General features: G+C 40.9%; 1 protein-coding gene across 6 annotated transcripts; it reads right to left on the minus strand.

Annotated features, from left to right (window-relative positions):
- Positions 1-2,677: 2,677 nt before the first annotated feature.
- Positions 2,678-18,405, minus strand: LOC101159450 (zinc finger protein 385D). 6 transcript variants are annotated; one of them, XM_011481239.4, is made up of 8 exons: positions 18,268-18,405; positions 16,164-16,279; positions 10,715-10,780; positions 10,102-10,246; positions 7,185-7,415; positions 6,927-7,108; positions 4,621-4,722; positions 2,678-4,365 (listed from the first exon to the last, which is right to left on the minus strand). In XM_011481239.4, the coding sequence occupies exons 1-8, from the start codon at positions 18,275-18,277 to the stop codon at positions 4,129-4,131; spliced, it is 1,089 nt and encodes a 362-aa protein (XP_011479541.1). In that variant the 5' UTR covers positions 18,278-18,405; the 3' UTR covers positions 2,678-4,128. The 6 variants fall into 6 exon arrangements, with proteins under 6 accessions (XP_011479541.1, XP_004074415.1, XP_011479543.1 ...); XM_004074367.5 differs by having other exon boundaries at positions 10,673-10,780; XM_011481241.4 differs by lacking the exon at positions 16,164-16,279 and having other exon boundaries at positions 18,268-18,403.
- Positions 18,406-20,231: the final 1,826 nt, after the last annotated feature.

Here is a 20,231-nt window from a genome sequence, read left to right on the forward strand (position 1 = left end):
GAGAGTTGAGTCCACAGATGTTCACAATCATCAACACAAACAGTTAATAATCATAATGATAATGATCTCTCTGACAACTGGCAGAATAAGAGAGCTGTGAGTGACTTTAGTTTTGAACTGGAGTTATTTCATTTGGAATGACACAGAAGTCAGGAACAGTAAATATCAGGATAATTATTCCAATTTCACTTCAGCATGTAGCTACAAAGACTAAATTGAGATGGACAGGGTTTGGAAACACAAGTCAGGTCAACAATTTTTGCCTTGATCTTGTGGAGGCTCACTTGGTGCCCTTTCCTTTAAGGTCATGTCGCACAGCCACAATGTGCATTGTTGTGCATATTGCAGAGAGGAAAACTGGTCAAACGTGAATATACATGGAACAAGTTAGATAAATGGTGGTCTTTTTGTGGAATCTTCAAAGATGTATCACAGATGAACCACATTAAGACCACAGAAGAAGTACGAAAGATGATTAACCACGCAAAGAACAAATTAATCAACATGAAACATTAACAGTGCGCTGTTTATATGCATTAGTGATTCATACGTGAGGTACGTAGTTTTAACAGGATAAGTGGGATCTAAAAGTTATACATTGGTGATTCATGTGTGCAAAGTCTGTTTAACATACGTGGAAAGCCTCAAATTAGCGTATGCATCTGTCACAAGAACAGGCAGAAAGTTGGTTCCCCTTGCTGTATAGTACCTCAGCTAAAAGTCCACATTGCTAAATCAGGGTCAGGCAGACAGGGGTCAATAACAGGCATGAGAGCATCAGAGAAGAGACGGGGTAGTCGGGATCCTGGTGAGAGTCAGGGCAGGCGCCAGGCAAATGGAATCAGAAGATCAGGTCCAAATACAAACCTCAGTAAGGAATGCAGAGTGGCACAAACATTACTTCGCATTGAGCCCAACTCAGTGCAGTGTTTAACCCTTGTGCTACCCTAGATGACCCCACCCATACATTGACGTGTTATGTCTAACATGACAAAGGCGGATAAAGGTGGAAAGATTTCATGTAATCCATGGACACCAGTGAAGATCACAAAACATTGAAGAAAAAAGGTTCAGCACATTATCTGGTGGGTCTAGATGACCCAACTCACAACGTTAAAGTGCCTAGGATGGCACAAGGGTTAAGTATGCTGAGGTTGATTGAGTGAGGTGTGTGGCATCCAGGAAGTGTGCGCTAGGGTTGCTGGGAGATGTAGTGTGGTTAGAACTCTGGGGAGACCGAGTTTTGACTTCTGACAGCATCTCACAAAAATCACGCACAGTTGCCTAAGATTTACCTAATAATTGCGTATAAACTATGTAAAATACGCATATAATGCGTAATTCTCAACAGACCAAAAATTTGGAACAGCTCAAAACCGGATTCATGTAAAGACCTGTGGGCCAAAAACTATCTGCGCACATCGATGAAGGACGAACACAAGAAACACTTAAGAATTACATATATCACACATGTATCATGAAAGACTGAAAATACATGTTAAAAATGTTCAAAATGTACATAGTCGCTGTGTGACAATGCCTTTCTATGGCCATCTTTAGAGTCTAGCCCAAAAACTACCCAAACCTCATAAAAGGGCATCCTCCTCCACTTAGACCTCCACAGAGTCCTGGTCAGGACCAAAGCCAGTCCTTCTATAACACAAAATAGGCAAACAAACTGCCTTGTCCTTCTGTTCCATACTTAATACCATCAGGGATAAATAACTCCTCCTTTTTTTCACATATCCTTGCTCTAGTCACTGCTGGTTACCCGACTCAGGTGTGTTTAGCAGTCAAAAGCTGCAAACCCAGGAGTGGTTGGAAGCAACCATAATGAAGGTTGTTTAGGCCTAGAGTTGAAACAGACTATTTTATTTTCGTGCATTTAAAAATAAACACCATCTCAGTACTGTTGAGAAACTGAACCCTATATAAAGATATTGTTAGTCTATGTCAGAATTTAAGAATGAGCAGAAAGGTTTCGGGGCGGCAGATCCAGACATCTTCACCTGACCATTTCTTTGCCCAGGAACAGGTCGCGAAAACTAAACCGAGTATGACCTCTTTCAAATTATTATATTCAGCAAAGGAATGCATTCATCAGGCTTTTTTGCACACCTTTCACAAGGTTACGTTTGCATGTGCGCACGACCCACTCGTGGCACACATCTGTGAGTGTTACCTTTCTAAAAAACACAAGTTCCCCACTTTGACCATGCTGCTCGGGGCTACATTGTTGTAAATTTCATCAGAGAAAAAGGCAATAACGTCAGTAAGAACATTCCTGTATTGATTCACGGCGAGGAATTAAGTCTTAAGGGTGTGTAGGGGAGCCTTCAAAGTCTCCCAGCTTTGGATGTATCATTTTGATTTTATTTTGAAGGAACATACCTGAACGATGACCAAGGGCAGGAGACTTTTGCGTGCCGGTTTGTAATGAAAGGGGATAAACTGGGTATAAGTCAGTCAGAATGCAATGATTTAGATGTTTCAGGGGGAGGTGATGTCTGACTACAACTTTTGCATTTGCTGTTCGGATGGTTAGTTAAACAAATATCAGATGACAAAAGAAAAGTAACGTTCTGCCATAAGTCTTTTTATAAAGAGAATCAATTCAGCTCAACAGCAATCAAGTTTGTTCAAAAAATGCTTTTTTTGGAGGATCCAATGCATGAGGTGATCTTATAAGAAAACTTTATTATATAAAACACAAAGGAACTGTTTTTGATCACAATAAGTGTCCACAGTGAATTTTTTACTATAAAAATAATCAAGCATGCTTCAACTTTCATTCCAATGTACAGTACAAATGCTTGGACATCCTCAACACAAACCTCTTTTGTTAGAGCTGGGTTAAAAGATAAAAAATAAAAGTAATTAATCAATTTATTCCTCCCCTCCATAGTGCTTGCATCAAGTTTCTGTTACATATTTGACATGAGAATTTATAATTTTACAAAATAATTTCATTTTTGTTTACTTTAAACCATAAATTACATGAAAATCTTTAGTTTTGGGTGAATAATAACAAATGGTAAAATGAATTGAATCATGAACATGTAAAACAAATTATGAGGAGGACCTGGCTGCAGAAAAGATGGCGCCCATCATTAGCCTGAAGCGGAAATTCCACAACTTTAGCCGCTTTTCAGTACAAAATAAAGTTTTAGCGCGCAAGAAGAGCTCAAAATGTTGCAAAAATGGCAATTGTTTTCTTTCTTTTAAAATTGATATAAAAAAATGTGTTCAGATTTGTAAACCCTAATAAGTCGGAGTTTAAGCTCCAGTGTTTGCATTCCTTCAAATAGCATAACATTCAACCCTTAATGCGATCAGTGTGAATCAGTTTATTCTGTTGCTTTGCGCCGATATGCAAAACTTTATATTAGTAATGTGTTGCATATCACGGAAAAGTCGCTTTAAAGTGTTACTTATCGCTGCAAAGCCACTTTTTTCTCTTTTCCCGTTCATCGCATAAGGAGTTTTGTCAACGTTTTGGCAGAGACAACTACGGTGTTAAAGGTTTGAAGCTTAAAATAGAAAAAAAGACGTGGCTGTTAGGGTCGCCAAACTGCCGGTTAAATTTGTCTTTTTATTTTTCCCGACCGAAATGGGGGGAAGAACTTGAATTTCCAGTTCCGGCTAATAATATTCGGGTGCCATCTTGTTGTCTGTCGCTACTCGATCTGTAGCACTAAAGTGCAACTGGCACACGAGTTAAGCGTTCAAACTACTTTTTAAAATGTATTTTAAATCTGTCAAAAGAGAAAGAAGAGGGTCCTTTGCAGTATAGAAGGATTGCCTAAGTAAAACTGCATACAAGCGTGTCCAAACCCTTTTTCTGTCACTGTGCATACAAGTCTGGAAAAACACTCACACAGGTATAGCCATCATTGCAGAGCACCATTCTGCATCTCTGTTCAAACTACATCTAAACAGAGATTACTGAGCGTGTGTGACGGCTGCATCTGTGTTTGCACTGCACACTTTCATCTGAAAATACTAATTAGTTGTTTTTTGTTGTTGTGTTTCAGTTTGTTCTCTCAATCCTGGCAAACATCCTTGCCGTGTGCTGTTTTCTATCACATTTGTAGGTCTCTTTCTCGCTGAGGTTCATCACTGTTGGAGTCAGAAGGGGGAAAACAGCACTGAAGTGTGTGTTGGACAAATGGGCCCAGAGGCCGGGTGAAGTAGAGCCTGGGGAAGGGCCTGGCTGGGAAACAGAGCGGGGCTGGAGTTTGTGGCAGGCTGGAGGGGAAATGTGGGCAATGATGCCATTGCAGCAGCAACGGAGATTTGTCTCTGCAGAAGACAAGGCGCCAGGGGTTTGCTCACGTCGTGGTGTTTTCCAAGAGCCAGCCTTATCTGAAGATCAAAGACAAACAGAAGTAGACTTTTTCTGGAGACCTGCACAAGTTTTGGAATTTATTACAAAGTAATTAGGTTTCATCCATTATGTGCCTTTGCCCTGTAGATCATCATCAAGTAAAGCAACAAAAACATTATTCTTGAGCCCTTATCACCAACAGTTTGTCTCCCTGCCAGTAGGGAGTTTCCTGGAAGGGGCTCCTGAGAATCCACTTGTGTACACAAATGCAATGATGAGGGCAGAGAACTTACTGCCTGAAGACTCTGGTGACGTTGGGTGGAAGAGTAAGGGCTGAACTTGGGCTTGGCTGGTTTGCCCGCTGCTCGGTCTTTGTGTCGCCTGCTGCTAATGTGCTGAAACACACAGAAAAACAAACGTAATCCAGGAAAACACGGGTAGCAGCTCAAACGAGTAAGACGGCGTGGTTTGCAATGTGGGTGCCAAAACTGTAAATGTCAGCTCTTTTAAAGGCAAGTGATTTCCTTTTTACACTACTGCAATGGGCGTGTCACTTTGTTTTGTGCAGTGGGCCAGGGATGCACAGCTTTTGTTTACCACTATCAACAATGCTTTCTAATAGACTTTTGCATCAATACTAATGTCAATGAAAACAAATGAGCATAACAAATGCACTTAAAGTTCCAGTCTGTTCATCTTTTGATCTATTGTAGTAGCGTTCCCAGTGTTCTTTTTTATTATAATTATGCCGTTGTGGTCAGAATTGTTGGCGCAGGGTAAACCCACCCCCATTTCCCATCATCCCCTTGTTTACACGCTCTCCTTCTAGCTTACAGCCCCTCCTCTAACCCCAACGTAACATTACTGGTTCAACAAAAATGGCGAACAATATTGGAGCTATCCAGCCGCACAGTTTTGCCAGCTCAGATGGGGAAAGCAAAGACGTACGTTGATATATTTGTCTACAAGTGGATGCATAAGAATGGAGTGGAGCAGGGAGCTTGTGGCCTGTCGACTGAAGCACCTGAATCCCAGCTACAAGCTGAGGTGGCCACGGTGCAGAGGTAGAGAGGCCGACCTCTGATTAGAAGATAGCTGTGCAAAAGCCAAGATAAGGTTTCTTCCAACATTTCTTTGTTTACTTTGTAGTTTTGCAATTTTCGCCTTTTTTTATTTTTTAATTGGCGACACCTGGGTGAAAGGTAGAGAAGCACTCGCTCACCTATACTCTGGATGGAGGAGGAGAGGAGAGGAGAGCTTGGGCTTTTTATTTTATGCTAACTGCTATTTTTTTCCTTATATTTGCACCTCAGAGTTCCTATTTCCCCCGATGATTAATAATGTTTCTCGATTCTTACAAAGTCAACTTAATTTCTCCCTCTGATTTATTTCAGTATATGAACATAAACAATGGAATGGACTGTGGCACATTTTATAAGAGCGAAGCGTGTCAGACATTAAACTGAACCCATCAGCTCCTCAGGAGGCTTCAATAGCGTAATAATAAGTCACTTCCAGGCGCAGGTTCCCGCTCTGCACGCCTATGTCTCAAAGTGTCCTTGGGCAAGACACCCAACCCCACATTACTCCTGATGGTTATAGGTTGGCGCCAGTGTTCGGCGACAGAGCCATCAGTGTGTGAATGTGTGTTTGCATGGGACTGTGACTGTAAAATGCTTTGGGCCTTTTAAGGAGGTAGTGAAGCGCTGAATAAGTATATGCTATTTAGCTTTTGATTGTTTTTCCATATGCATTTTTTTCATCTGCTCCTGATTCACAATGATTTTCATAAAGCAATACAACTTTAATTGTATTTCTTTTTACATATGTACTCCAACATGAGAAAAATACCACAAGAACATGTTAAAAACATAATTTTCCTTTGATTAGGTCTTTAAATAAGTCATCATCAAAACCTAGTGTTACTCATGTACATCATCAATGGCAAATATCCCATGTTTGGTCACAGCAGAACAGGTTTAAAAGGAACAGACGTGTAGCCGCTACAAGCAAGCTTAATCGGGAATGGAAAAAGGTTGAAAGCTTGCAGATGTTTGGGCACAAACATTCAGGAGCGGCAGCTTTGTGATTTGACTGACCGGGCATCAACAGATGGCTGCGGCCGGCGATCTGCGGTGATCTGCTGAATATGCATGAGCACCTGGATACAGTTAACTTTAAACAGTCAGGTATGAGGACCAACGCTATGCATTCATATCACGAACATGAGAGGCTGACAGCAAATCCAAAAGCTCACTGAGACATAAAAAAGGGGGCTGTAGAGCTTTTGGCTCATCATCTGAGGGATCTGTGATGTTAGCTCACCTGCTGCGATGGGTGCAAGTTCAGTTTGGAAATAAAATACGCACAGCTCGTTTATAAAAGATGATGATGGCTGTGTTCAGGGTTTTAATGGCAGAACTGTTGACCTGTTGCTTTTATGTTCAAAGTTTAAAAATAGGTACAGGAAAAGACCCCAAAAGAAGAACATTTAGTCACTGTTATGAGTTTTTAACAAAAACAGTGGGGGGGGGGAAAGATTATTTAAAAAAAAAGAAAATCTGATCCTTTTTTTGGATTGGTCTCTGTCTGTGCTGACCTGTTTGAGCTGAGTCTCTGAGTTGACATGCACATCACAGATCTCACAATGGAAGGTTTTGTTCTGCAGGCCGGTTGATGACTCTGGCGGAGCAGACATCTTGGCTTTAACGCCGCTCCTCGGGAATGACTTGATGGCTCCGTCGCCATTTCTGGCTTCCATCATTGTCTTGTGCTTGGTACCTGAACACAACCAAAAGGGCTCTTTAAAAGCGAATCAATCGCAGCTCGCTTTGATCAAACGCCGACTGTTTCTCACCACTTTTGTGGGCCTGGAGCTGGGAGGCTGAGTTGACAGCCACTTTGCAGAGCGAGCAGTAGAGAAGCCGCAACGCTTTCTCTTCTTCTGTCTCTCCGTCTGGAGCGTCTGCCTCTGCGTCTTTGTGCCCGTGATTTTCTGAGGTGCTCGGGCTGAGGGGCAGCGATTGGTCAGAGGTCCCTTCAAAGGGACAGCTGCTCAAGGGTGTTGACTGTGAAGAAGGATTTGGACCTAAGGGATCCAACAAGATGTCAAAATAAAGGAGGAAGAGATTATACTATAGAAAAAAAATGACAATAAAATGCTAGAACAAAAATAGGAAGTATTTAAGTTAGTTTATAAGAACGCACAGTTTATCTTATGTGTAAGTTCTTGGGCCGAAATTAAGCAGCTGTAAATCGAACCCATTTGAGTCAATATACACTCCTTTTTGTATCTTCACATTTGCGAAGCATCTCCGAAGCAGCACTGTGTGGTTGTGATAAAGGTGGCTTTTATTTTGAAGCAGCTAAAATTCCATCAGTGTACATCAGCAGAATCAAGTCGACAGGAAGTTTTCCCAGAAAAGGGAAAAGAAAGAGGGTATTTTTTGGGTGGGTCAAATTTGCCAACGTTTCAAAATAAAAAGAGGACGAACGGCGCCCGGACGTCTTTAGCCAGAACCGGATGTCCAGAATCTGAGGTTCATGTCCCGTTCCTCCCCCACCCAGTATGGTTGTAAAATACTTTTTGTTTTTGGGTTGTAAATGCCTGATTTAACTGACGACTCTGACAGTTGTGTTTTTTTCTGTTTTAAGCTTTAAATCTTTAACAGAGATTTCTCAGTCAAACCTACCGTGCCCTTTGATTTAGTGTAACTCCTTACGCTATCAACGGGAATCAGCTGATCTACAGAGAAAAGCGGTATGCAACACTTTAAAGTTGCTTTTCACCGATATGCATTGCATTACTAACATAAAGTGTTGCATACCGGCACAAAGTCGCTTTTTTCCACAACATAACAAGCTGATTCACGTTGATCGCATTAAACGCTGAAAAGTTACAGCAATGGAAGGAATGCAAACACTGGAGCTAAATAGTCAGTGAAAAGGGGTTCACAGTTTTGCAATTTTGAACTCTTTTTGAATTCTGAAAAGAATAAAATTATTACCTTTTTTTTGCCCCATTTTAAGCACATCTTGCGCACAGTTTATTCACATTAAAAAGTTTTGATAAAAGGTGCTACAATTCTGAAATCTTGTAGAACCTCTGCTTCTGGCTAATGATGTCCGCCCTCTTGTCTGCAGCCAGGTCCCCCTCAGTATGGCACTTAGCATTCTGAGTAGATTTGGGATCTTGTAAGCTCTGCTCAATGGAGTCATAACTCCAGAAGGAGCAAAAACTGTTTAGTGAGCGCATGCAGGTCTGTGCCTCAGGCCATCCAGCAGGCATCCTCAGCAAAACAGTTCAGCCACCTTCCAAGCATTACAGTTCGTGTTTGACCCTAGATAATGACAATGAAACTTTTGACTTTAGCCTTTTTTCTGCTATGAGCTTTGCATGGCAAAATACTCCTCTAAACTACACACTGCTATTCTGTTAGAGCTAAAACTAAAAAGAAAAAATCTCAATTCTAGGACAGGAATCAATCCTGAATCCATCCATTTACTGCCTTGTCGTGGTTTGTAATTAAAATTGATTGTTTATAGGAAAACCAAGGGGTTATTCAGCAGACGTTAGTACAAAAACCTATGAAGATAGGCCACAATAAACTCTATAATTCACAACAACACATTTTTTCTTGACAAGCTATGAGTAATTTATCATTTTAACTAGTTAGAAGCGGTCAGTTTGTCACAAATAATTAGCAATGGGACTGTAGGACAAACAGAACAAAATCTGCAAAGAACCAAAAATGTCATCTAAAGACGGCAAACGTTACTGCCTCCCCGTCTTGGCTTTACTAACAAACTGCAGATATATTTATGAACAGGGTTGCTGACGTAGGGAGTCCATCACTCACAAATCCATCCAAAAGCTCCTCAGATTTAAGGGAAACATTTTTCCACTGCTCTATAAAATACCTCAGCTCCTCCAGCTGAGAGAAAACCCAACCTTACCAGATTTTCCTGAGGAAAAAACAAAACATAGCAAAGCTGTGGCTGATTATAAGCTTTATCAACTTATTTAACACACTAGTAATCAGTAATTTCCCCGGAGATCTTCCCACTGGAACTTTGACTGGCAGTTTTGTGTAAAGACGATTTGGGGGCCTGTTATCTTTCGTGAGGCGGACGAACTCCTGGAGGAATACATGCAGATTTCAGGATTCACTCTTTGCTAATAAGAGTGATTAGTTCTGCAAAGCTGAGTGGGTGTCTGTTTGTTTCCGCCGATTCCCCGTTTGTGCTTTGAAGTGATCTTCAGAGAGCTCTCATCTTCCTCCGAAAGAAACTCCAAGCTCAACACGGTCAGCCCGTCTTTCCCTGAAGTAAACAAACTCTGGTAAAATGCAAGTCTTCGTTCTTATTTTTTAAACTTTTGAATACCCACACATCATTAACGGATGAACTCATGCACACATGCTGCAAAGAAGCCTGTGCTTTGACCCGTTTTCACTCTAATGCAGACATGCCTACAGTCACAGATGCTGCAGGTGCTTAAACACAGTCACCCAAAGATCATTTTCAAAGCATTTTTGATCCTGGGGGAGACTCTGAATGAAGTCAGAAAATGTAGACACAGTGAAGGAGCAGAAGATAATGCATAACCTTTAATCTCCTCTCTGTGAAACCCAAAGCGGCAGGAGGAGGGCCAGCACATCAAAGAGTTAAAGTCGTGACTAGGAGGAGAGGGTTTGAGCCGAATGTTCATATGTCTAACACACACACACAAGAAACACAGAGGGGAAGGTCTGCATGCCCGCAGAGACACACACCTTCTGATGTGGCGTCAGAGCTGGGGTGTTGCGATGCGGTTTCCTTGGTGACTGGTTCAGAGGTCCTGATCTTAGAATCTGGGGCATCCAGAGCTTTCATCCTCTTTGCATGCCTGGTGCCGCTATAATGGGCAGACGCTTGAGCCTGGGTGCCCAGTGGAAAACAAACAGAAAAATGAATAAATAAATAAAATAGTCCAGAGCAGCTGCAGATAAATATGAATATGTTTTCCCGCTACACATGAAGCACATAAGCAGGATGTTGTTTTTCTCCAGCAGCCACTGGGCTTTAAATGGGTCACATTTGGAGTTTTTTATGTAAATGCATGATAACATCAGTTTAATGTGTAAACTTGTTAAATGTTTTTTTACTGACTGGAGAAAAGGTAGAGCTTTGCAACAAACCAATCAAGACAAGAATAAAGGGACATCTTTGCATTTCATGCAGACAACATTGGCAAAAACGCCTCTGAAAGACACAGAAATTCATTCTCAGCAAGTCAAATACTGGGTCAGAAAATGTGTGGAGAAGAGAACCCACAGTGTGAGTTTTCCACAAAACACAACCCACCACAGAGTTGAATCTCAGTCGGCAGGCACTGCAGGAACTGACCTTCCTCCTCAGAGGTGAACTTAGCCCCAGGCCTGAGCTACTCAAGGATTTGTTGATGCGATCCATCTGCAGTGGAGGAAAAATGCAAAGCTTTGACCACTGAATGCTCTGGATTGTTTGACAGAAGCCGTGCAAAAATGTCTTGAACATCTACACCACGAGAGCATCGTGATGCGTGCAGTTTCACAACTTTACAATATCTCAGGGTTTGGACCACCGTGAAGCTGCGCTTGACCACAGCTTCTGGTAACCATCATTACCAAACAACTAACTTTTTACAGCCATGTTTAAATCCTGCTGGGAAAACCCCTGCAAGGGAGAATGATTGCGGAAGATCGCAGAGGTTTTTTCCAATAAAACAGGATAAAAATGCAATGCTGTTTGACAGAAAATGTGATTCTTTGGTTGGGAATTAGAATCCTCATTATTTAGCAAGTCGATTCTAATCTTCGCAATATTTTTTCTCTTTGAAAAACTTTTATTTTATCTATTTTTTGCTTTTGTTTTTAAATTAAACATGTTTTTTAATTAAAGCTCTGGGTGTTACAAATGTAAAAAAAACAAAAAAAAACAACAACAACTAAATGAAAAAGTTTAGTAAATCATAATAGCAGTTAGATTGTAGAAATTCACTTTTTCCCACTTATTTTCAATCAAACTCTTTGACAATTATTATGTTTACTGGATTCAGTGTGACATATGTGTGTGTAATGAATGGATAAGTTCCCACATGTCGATTTATGATTAGGAAAAATTATAATAGTCAAGAAGATAGAATCATTCTTTTTTATTTTCTCATATGAACTTTTGAATTTGATATTTGAGTGCTTTTCTATTTTTGATGACTAGCTTTTCCCCTTGTCTTTTAAAAGTTTACCTTGATGATTGGCAGCTAGCTTCACTTCCAAACTAATCCTCAGAAGTGGATGATTAGAATGAATTATTCTATTCTATTCTAATTTTTTTCTCATTAATTAAAGTATGTGGTCTCACGTCGTACATTTGATTGGCAGATTTCGTGTAACTGCTTTCAAATGAAAGGGGTGTGGCCTTCTAACAAGCTCACTCCCGATTGGCGAGAGTGGTTGCCATACAAATGTTGGCTCAGACCAACTCGGACCACATACTGATTACTGATGATTTCTGGTTCCAACGTGGCGTGAAAAAATGGCAACTAAATTTACTTCATCTTGTTTCAGCCAGAAGTTAGCATATTTCCATGGCTCGGTCCAGCTCTCAAACAGTGTTCCCTCGGTTATCACAAGAGTTTTGTTCGAAAAATAGCCCACGATGGGTGAAAATCTGCAAACATTTCCACACTGTATTCTCTCTTGTTTAAACTCTCAAAGTTCAAACTTCTGTAGAAAATAAATCCAGTATTATAGAAAATAAAACAAAGCTCTGATCGAGATCAAAGATTCATGTAACTCTGGCAAACTGCACGTTTGTATGGGAGTAACAACATGGAGGAGATTGGTTGACACACTCAACAGCCAATCAGGACACAGAATAGAGTACGGTAAATTCTTTTTTTTAAAGCACGATACACCCCAAAACATCTGTGAAACATAACCGTTTTGAACGTAGAAGGGAACTCAAAGTGCATTACGATGACAGTAAAAGTCTGGACAGTATTAAAAAAAATGTAAAGGTGCTAAAGAAATGAAGACAGAAAGTAAGTATCTTACAGAAGGTCGGTTATGTCAAACAAATATGGGACATTTCTGCATCTTGAATGAGCTGTAGGCCAAAAAGGTGCAGCGGCACAACAATGCAGGCTTCCTAAGACTCAGCAAACTGTGAGAAATGTTTATTCATGGGTGAGCAGGTCCTTTTACAGGGGTTGAAGACTTTGCCTGTTTCTTGAGTGAATTCCTCCCCAAACAACCAATCCTGAATGTATATGTGGGATCCTGCCAGACGGCTGCACTAGAATGTGTTTCCTCCCAGTAGATATTTGTGCAAATGAAACCCCAACAAACACTCTCAGCAGCGTTTCTGGCATGAATAACAAACAGGACGTACAGCAGAACATACAAATTTATAAGCTTTTCGGCTTGCTAGATGTGAAGAGATGGATGCCTTTTGTTTCCTTCCATCCTTCCTCCTCCACCCTACTGAGCCTCTTTTGACCTTCTCCACTCCAGCCCTCCATCTGCTCGTTTCTGAACTTTCAGCCTCTCCCTTAGTCTCTGAATGATCAAAGTCACCTTCCTGATTCCCCACAGACTCACTTTTCTCCCACTTTACAATCCACAAGCACCTGTGCCAAAAAGCAGCCCCCCGTTATTCCACTCATTTCCTTCCCTTTGAGACACACAGAAACTGTGTCAGCTGCAGGAAAAAGAAGTAAAATCCCCGCTTTATATAATATAGACATCACGTCCACCACAAAGCATCAGTTCTTTTGGAAACTTCAACACAGACGGGGTGGAGACACGTCAGATATGATCCGCTTCAGTGGCGTTATGGCTGAAACACGCGACTAGTGAAGCTAAGCAGACCTTTGGCTGGAAAACAACCAAAGACATCAGAATGTACCTGCATGAATTCAGGAGCCAAGTCATTTTTCTGATTCATGGACTGCTGCTGCTTTATTACAAAAAAAATTTCACCTCCTTGTATCCATTAGTATACTTTTAAAAAAAGAACACCAATCACGATAAACATCACCGCACACGTTGGTGGGCACGTAACCATGACAACACACGTGGGCATGAAAAACAAACTCTGTCCAAGGGCCAACGCACAATCTATCTGCAGTGAAAAGGAGACAGCAGGTTTTAAAACAGCAGAGACACACACAACAAACTGTCAGAGTTCATCTGTGGGCCCACTTCCTTCACACCCACAAGTTCAAGTCTGTCAGCCTCTGACAGTTTAAAGCCGGCATGACGGAGAGACCCACCAAGAACAGCATGCAAACTTCTTACTTTATTCTTCAAGTAACTATTGATTTCTTTCTTTAGCTAAATGTTTTAGTTTAACTTTGTGATACTGAGAGGATTTTTTTAAATGTTTGTGAGATCTCATTTGTAAGTAAATTACTGTCCTGGTATTGTTGATGTCACAGTTATGATTAAAAAAAGAGGTTTTAAAAAGAAGGAGCACATGCAAACAGTTTGATAAAAAAGAGTTAATATTGTTGGTCTCCAAAAAATGCATGCACAAAGCAAAAGCAAACACTTCAAAGGCGTTTTATAGTTCTGCCAATATTCCTGTGGCTCCAGAATGAGAGAATTGTTGGAGATGTAATAAAATAAAATAAAAAAAGGAAAGCTTGGAAATGATTTTACACAGTAGAGAGAGATGTGATTTTTATGTATTTGTTTTATTTTAAGCAGTATTTCAGTGCACGTTAAGGTCATCCAGGGAGAGAAGAGAGGGGGAAAAGCCTTAAGGTGAAACACGCCAACATTTTTGAAAAAGTTTTGTTTTGATTCTGATGTTTGAAGATGAATAATGGAGTGAAAAAAAAGCAAGTTGGAATGTCTTCAAAAAAGGGGAAAAAACAAAATGCAAGATTGAAATAAAGTCATAGAGTCATTAAAGAAAACTATTTGGTTCTGCTTTTTATTAGATATTTCTGCTACGGAGCTGTTTATTTGCAAAAAAACAACTGTTTGCTTGGGTTTCTGAATTTGCCATTACAACATTTGAATGTTTGGATCTCCCTCTTGGTCAATGTTCTGACTGTGATAAGTCAACTTTAGTGGGTGATACTTCAAAACACAGCAGGTTTCGTTGTCACATCCCCTCCACAATACGTTGATTGGAAAATGTAAAATAACAACCTTAAGCTTTTATTAAGTTGACCATCAAGTTTGTTCTTAGCTGGGAAGGACTGGTGAAGTCCCCCCCCCCCCCCCCCCCAGGAACATTTTTCCTATGCAGCAGTGGATGCAGTTTGTTTTTTATAGACAATGATGCATCTGTGAAGATTTATGATGATCTGTGCTGTTGTGCTATAGCTGAGTTTTCCACAATTCTTAAAATGTTTTAAATTTGCTGGAAGAAAAGTCGTCAGCATGATCTGAATTAACAACAAATAGCATGTAGGGAAAACATGATGTAGGGAACGAATATGCATAACGAATGTTATCTTTTTAAACTTCTGAACAATTAGTAGCCCTTGTAGTTCTGTCTGTTCACAATTTACCCCACGCCCATCAGTGTTTCTGTGTTCATAGGACATTTAGGACACCTTTGAGTAGTAATCTTACAAAAAATTACTTTTTTGTGTGGTAACAAGGTTAGTTTTATTAGTCAGGATATTTAATCACAACGCACCTGACCTTAGTAAAGATAGTTTTTGGATAGTAAGATTAGTTACTTAAAGAGCCACTCTGATGAAAATTGTGTTTTTGGTGTTTTTAACATCTTCTTGTGGCCTTTTTCTGATGATGGACGACATATAAAAAGAAAATTAAGCTTACATTACATTACATTGCTGAGTAATTCTTTATTCAAATCATTGTGAATCAGGAGCAGATGAAAAAATTCAGTTTGATAAAGAGCACATTTCTGACATCGAAAATACGGCGGGCCACAAGCTCTCTGTTCCAAGCTCTCAGCAACAGGGAGGGGAAAGGGGGGTGGGGTTGCTCCATGCCAGTGATCCTGCCCTCAACTAACAATGAACTACTAATGCTCTACAGAGACTATGTCCCAGAATACAACACAGGTCTAAAAACGGCATAATCATAATCAAAAGACCACTGGGATCAAAAACTGATCGGAGTGGGTCTCTGAAGCATCACAAAAATTGCGGGTGTGCATTAGATTGGAAAGCCTTAAAACAGATTAACAAGCCTTTTTAGGCAAAGAGGACAACAGAAAAAGGGAAAGAGGACCGTAAAATCAAAGTTTAGATAAATTGATGAGATTTAACTTCTCGTTTAGAGAAAAACGTTGTAAATGAAATATGTGTTATGTGTAAAGACTTGGAACACTTTTGCCAAAGTGTGTCCGTGGAATTTACGCTGTAAAAAATACTCCATACATTATAGATGAAAGATTGTGCTGAAGATAAGGTGGGGTTGCTCAGGAAGCAACTCATCAGCACTCAGCCCTGCCTGCCTCACACGTGTCTTCTCTGTGCCTGGAGTTGGCCAGCACTTGGCTCCGTCTATCATCACCTCTCACAAAGGGCGGGAACGTCTAAGAAAAGCTCCATCTGCATGAAGAGCACCAAGGAATCAGCTCTACCCCCCAGGATGTGTGGAAATGTCACTGCTTCCTGCATCACAGGTGATATATTTGGAAAGGTGTAGGCAGAGGGCTCATACACCCAGCTGGGTATTGAACGTCTAATCTGGGCATGGATGCAGTCCAGCAAAATTGACTGCTATAAAAAAAGTGTGATAAAATAAATAATATGAGTTTTGATAAATAGGAAAATAGAGAAATCTCAGTTGCTATGGCAGCTATGATGTGTGGCAGAGCTCACATCATGGAAACCAGGCAGCAGGTGGAAGGGGAGGAGGGCTTTCAGCTCTGGGGAGGGCTGGGTCCTGCCCGGCACGGGACGAGCCGGTGCTGGCAGGGAACCGTGACACATGTGACCTGAGAGACAAGACAAGCAGACAGGCAGATGAACGAATGGAACTGACAGGAAGGAGGTGTTTTGAAAGGAGTTATTAATGAGCCACAGTGACAAGATTCAGAGGTTACTTTAACTCCAGGCCTCAAAGGTTGGCGTGTTTGCATGTTTTCTAGATATCCAAGCCCTTCTCACGACTGATTGCTTTATTCAGGTTTATCCAGCCAAATAGAACATGCCAGAGCAGGGTATGCAGGAATGCGTCCTTCAAGGCTTGAAGTTGCCCATCCCTGATGTACGTTAAGAAAAGCACGTTCAAGTGGTCATTTCCAATGAAGGTCTATGTAAACTTGCGTTTATTAACACTATGGGCTTTTTCGTTTAAAACTCGTGGACTTGGATTCGGTGGTGACGAATGGGTCAAAACATGGAAGGATTGACCGTTTGAAAACAGCTGGAATCGTCTTCCAAATATCAGAATCGAGCTGTGAAAGAAAAAGCCTGGAGCAAGATTTGTGAGATTTGCACCGCTTCGACACTTCACAATAAGCCTCTTCCAACTGTGAGTACATGAGCTCGTATTGGGGAGCAACAACCTGTGAGAACAGCACATCTTAACAGAGCGTTCAAGTATGTCAGCGTAGCGTGTTCTTGAACGCACGTCACATTTCTGGTGTGTACGTAGCATTATACCTATTGTGTATCCTTAGAAATGTTCTATCTTTTGTGTAATGAAGTGGGAGCTATTAATAAGCCACCATACATCTGTTGTATGTTGATGCTATTTAATTGTGGCTGTAACTGTAGTATAAAATTAAACAAATCAAAATAACAATCTACTATTACTAACTTACAAATTTACATATTTAACCCTATATTTGTATTATATTTGATACACGCATTTCTAAGACCTCCATCTCATTAGCATATTTAAAACGTTCCTTAAAAATCCATTGAATGGAACTTTGTTCATGTTTTCTGCCCTGTAGTTCATCATCATTCCACTAGGGGCAGTAGAAGGGCTTTTTCTGCTCATTTCAAAATGGCTGCCTCCGTGAAATCTCAAAAACACCTTTGGCGGCAAAAGGTTTAGCTAATTTTTTTAAACTATAACATGTGATTAACTCATCTATTTTTATACATTTTAAAATGACTGCCTGCTGTATTGAAAGAAGGTTTTTTTTATAATTAATTCTTTGTAATACAATTACATCATGTTAAAAATCTATAAATAAAAATTGTAAACATTGTAAACCTAAAATATTCTAATTTCATCTGGAGTAGTTATTATACTTCCTACACTACGCGCATGTGGTGTATAGTATTCTTGCTATATTTGTGCTCAAGTGTATTTAATAAAATAAACTGTAGTAGTACCTCTTGAAGAGTACTCTAACTCGTGAAATGTTTTGATATCCTGACCATCTCTGCTATTAATCAATATTTCTAATTAATACACAGCAGACAGTCAAATCCTAAAAGTTACTCTCTGTTAAATGTGTAAAATACAACTCTCAGACCTGTGTCACATTATGATTGACCTGTTTACATGAAAACAGCCCATTTCTTCAGGTGAGTCATCTCAAAGGAACATTCTCCAAAACCAATGTTTCATGACTCTTAGAATGGGTTTATGTAGAGTGTGCAGCCTTGTCACAGTTTAAATTTCATCAGATAATTTCATCACGCCCATCCGCTTCGCAATTAGGGGCTGATTGCCTTTAGAAAATCTTTTTTTCCCCCCTGAATTCAAAGTCCTGGGAGAAATCTGTGTTTCTGCCAACATTTCCTAGTTTTTGTTTTGTTTTTTTTGGCAGTAAATCTGCATCTAATCTTTTATGTTAGAGTAAATAAAAACCGTTGTGCTCCTTAATCCAAATTTCCAGCATGCAGTTGACTCGTATCACAAAGTTTCAAAGTGCTATAACAGCAACAGGTGACTCCAGTGAATTTAACAGGGAAAAACAGAAACAAACGATGACACCAAATGCAACATGCTGCGTTTACGTACCAAAATACATGACTGCACCGGCGTAGAGGAAAAAAAAATCCCATTACTCTGCGTTTTTCATCGCACACACAAGGCTGCCCTTTCTCTCTCGTGGTCCTCCTCCTCTCTGCAGCGGAGCCTGCTCCTTCCAATCTGGACCTCCTTCTCCTCTATGAGCACCCTCCTCCTCCTCCTCCTCTTGCTTTACCGCACAGCTCTTCCTCGCTCCATCTTCTTTAAAATCTGGTCCGAATTCAGCTTAAAAAGACGGAAATGATCCTTAATGAGTGTGCACTACCACCAAGAAAGAGCATGTGGGTTTCACAGCAGAACATGTGCTAAAAGAAGCTGTAAAAGTCAAATTAGCTGCATAAAACAAAGTGGGAGGACATGTGAGTTTGCTGGCTTCCCTCCTGGGCGGCTTTATTTGGAAATCAGTGAAACCGTCCGCTCACTAAACGCTTTCCCATCCTCCTTTTTTTCTTTCTTTCCTCTGGGATCCACTGTATTAATAGAAGCATCCTGATGCAGAGAGGAAACTCCACAGCGACACGTGTGTGCTGCCATCTCTGCAGTCTCAATCAACGCACAATGCCGTGTTTTGAGGTGGCAGTGACCTCACTTCAACTTTCAGGTCTGCTGTAGCCCAAACAGAATTCCTTTCTGTGGGAAAAAGTGACCAATGGTGTGTTTTCCCACAGTCTAAAACTCTCGGGAGGCTGTCGAATGAAACAGCTGCTGTTTCCACACAGCCGACTTGCTGATTTAGAGCGACTGCAAATGTTTTGGGCAGTTATCTGCTGCACAATCATTTGTTATTGAACCTCAAAAGCTGAAACACGTGGAAATGTTTGCTCATGCGTTTGGTTTGCTCTTTTGTCACTTCATGTGTTTCCAGACGTTTTTTTGTTGAAGCAAAGCAGAGCGCGGCGTCATGGCTGCGTGGTATTTTCCTTCCTCTGGAAGCTGAAGGGTTTCCTCCTCAGCTTCATGGGTGGGTATGGGGACACACAGCTGGGAGATTCTGTAGAGCCATTTCTATCTCTGTGCTGCAGGTGAAACAAGGTGTTCCAGAGAGAAATACACACTTCATTAGGCACATCCAGTTCTCATTAGCGCAAAGTTCTTATCAGCCAATCACGTGGCAGCAACCCAATGTATTCACGCATGTAGACACAGAGAAGACAATCTGCTGCAGTTCAATCCGAGCCTCAGAATGGGGAAGAAAGGTGATTGAACATGGGATGGCTGTTGGTACCTGACGGGCTGGTCTGAGGATTTCTGAAACTGCTGATCTACTGGGATTTTCACCCACAACCCTCTCTAGGGTTTACAGAGAATGGTCCGAAAAAGAGAAAGTATGCGGTGAGTGGCAGTTCTGTGGATAGAAACGCCTTGCTGAAGCCAGAGGTCAGAGGAGAATGGCCAGACTGGTTCCAGCTGATAGAAAGACAACAGTATCTCAAATAAGCACTGGTTCCAACCAAAGAGCATCTCTGAATGCACAACACGTCCAACCTGAGGCAGATGGACTAATGCAGCAGAAGACCACACCGGGTGCCACTCCTGTCAGCTAAGAACAGGAAACTGAGGCTACGATTCACAAAAACTCACCAAAACTCACCAAAACTAGACAACAGAACATGGAAATCACGTTGTCTGGTCTGATGAATCTTCATTTCTGCCACAACATTCTGATGGTCGGGTCAGAATTTGGCATCAACAACATGAAAGCATGGATTCATCCTGCCTTGTTTTAACGGTTCAGGCTGCTGGTGGTGTAATGGTTTAGGGGATATTTTCTTGGCGCACTTTGGGCTAGTACCAACTGAGTATGGTTACAACACCACAGCCTACCTGAGTGTCTACCTGAAATGTCTTAAAAATCTTATTTGTCAATGCTTTTCTCCCTATTTTTATTCCTTTTATGTTGTATACCGATTGACAGTAAGGATGGAACGATTCACATTCCCCACAATTTAGCT

Source organism: Oryzias latipes, chromosome 11, assembly GCF_053564925.1.
Source record: "Oryzias latipes strain Hd-rR chromosome 11, Olatipes_Hd-rR_3.1".
Taxonomy (NCBI): Eukaryota; Metazoa; Chordata; class Actinopteri; order Beloniformes; family Adrianichthyidae; genus Oryzias; species Oryzias latipes.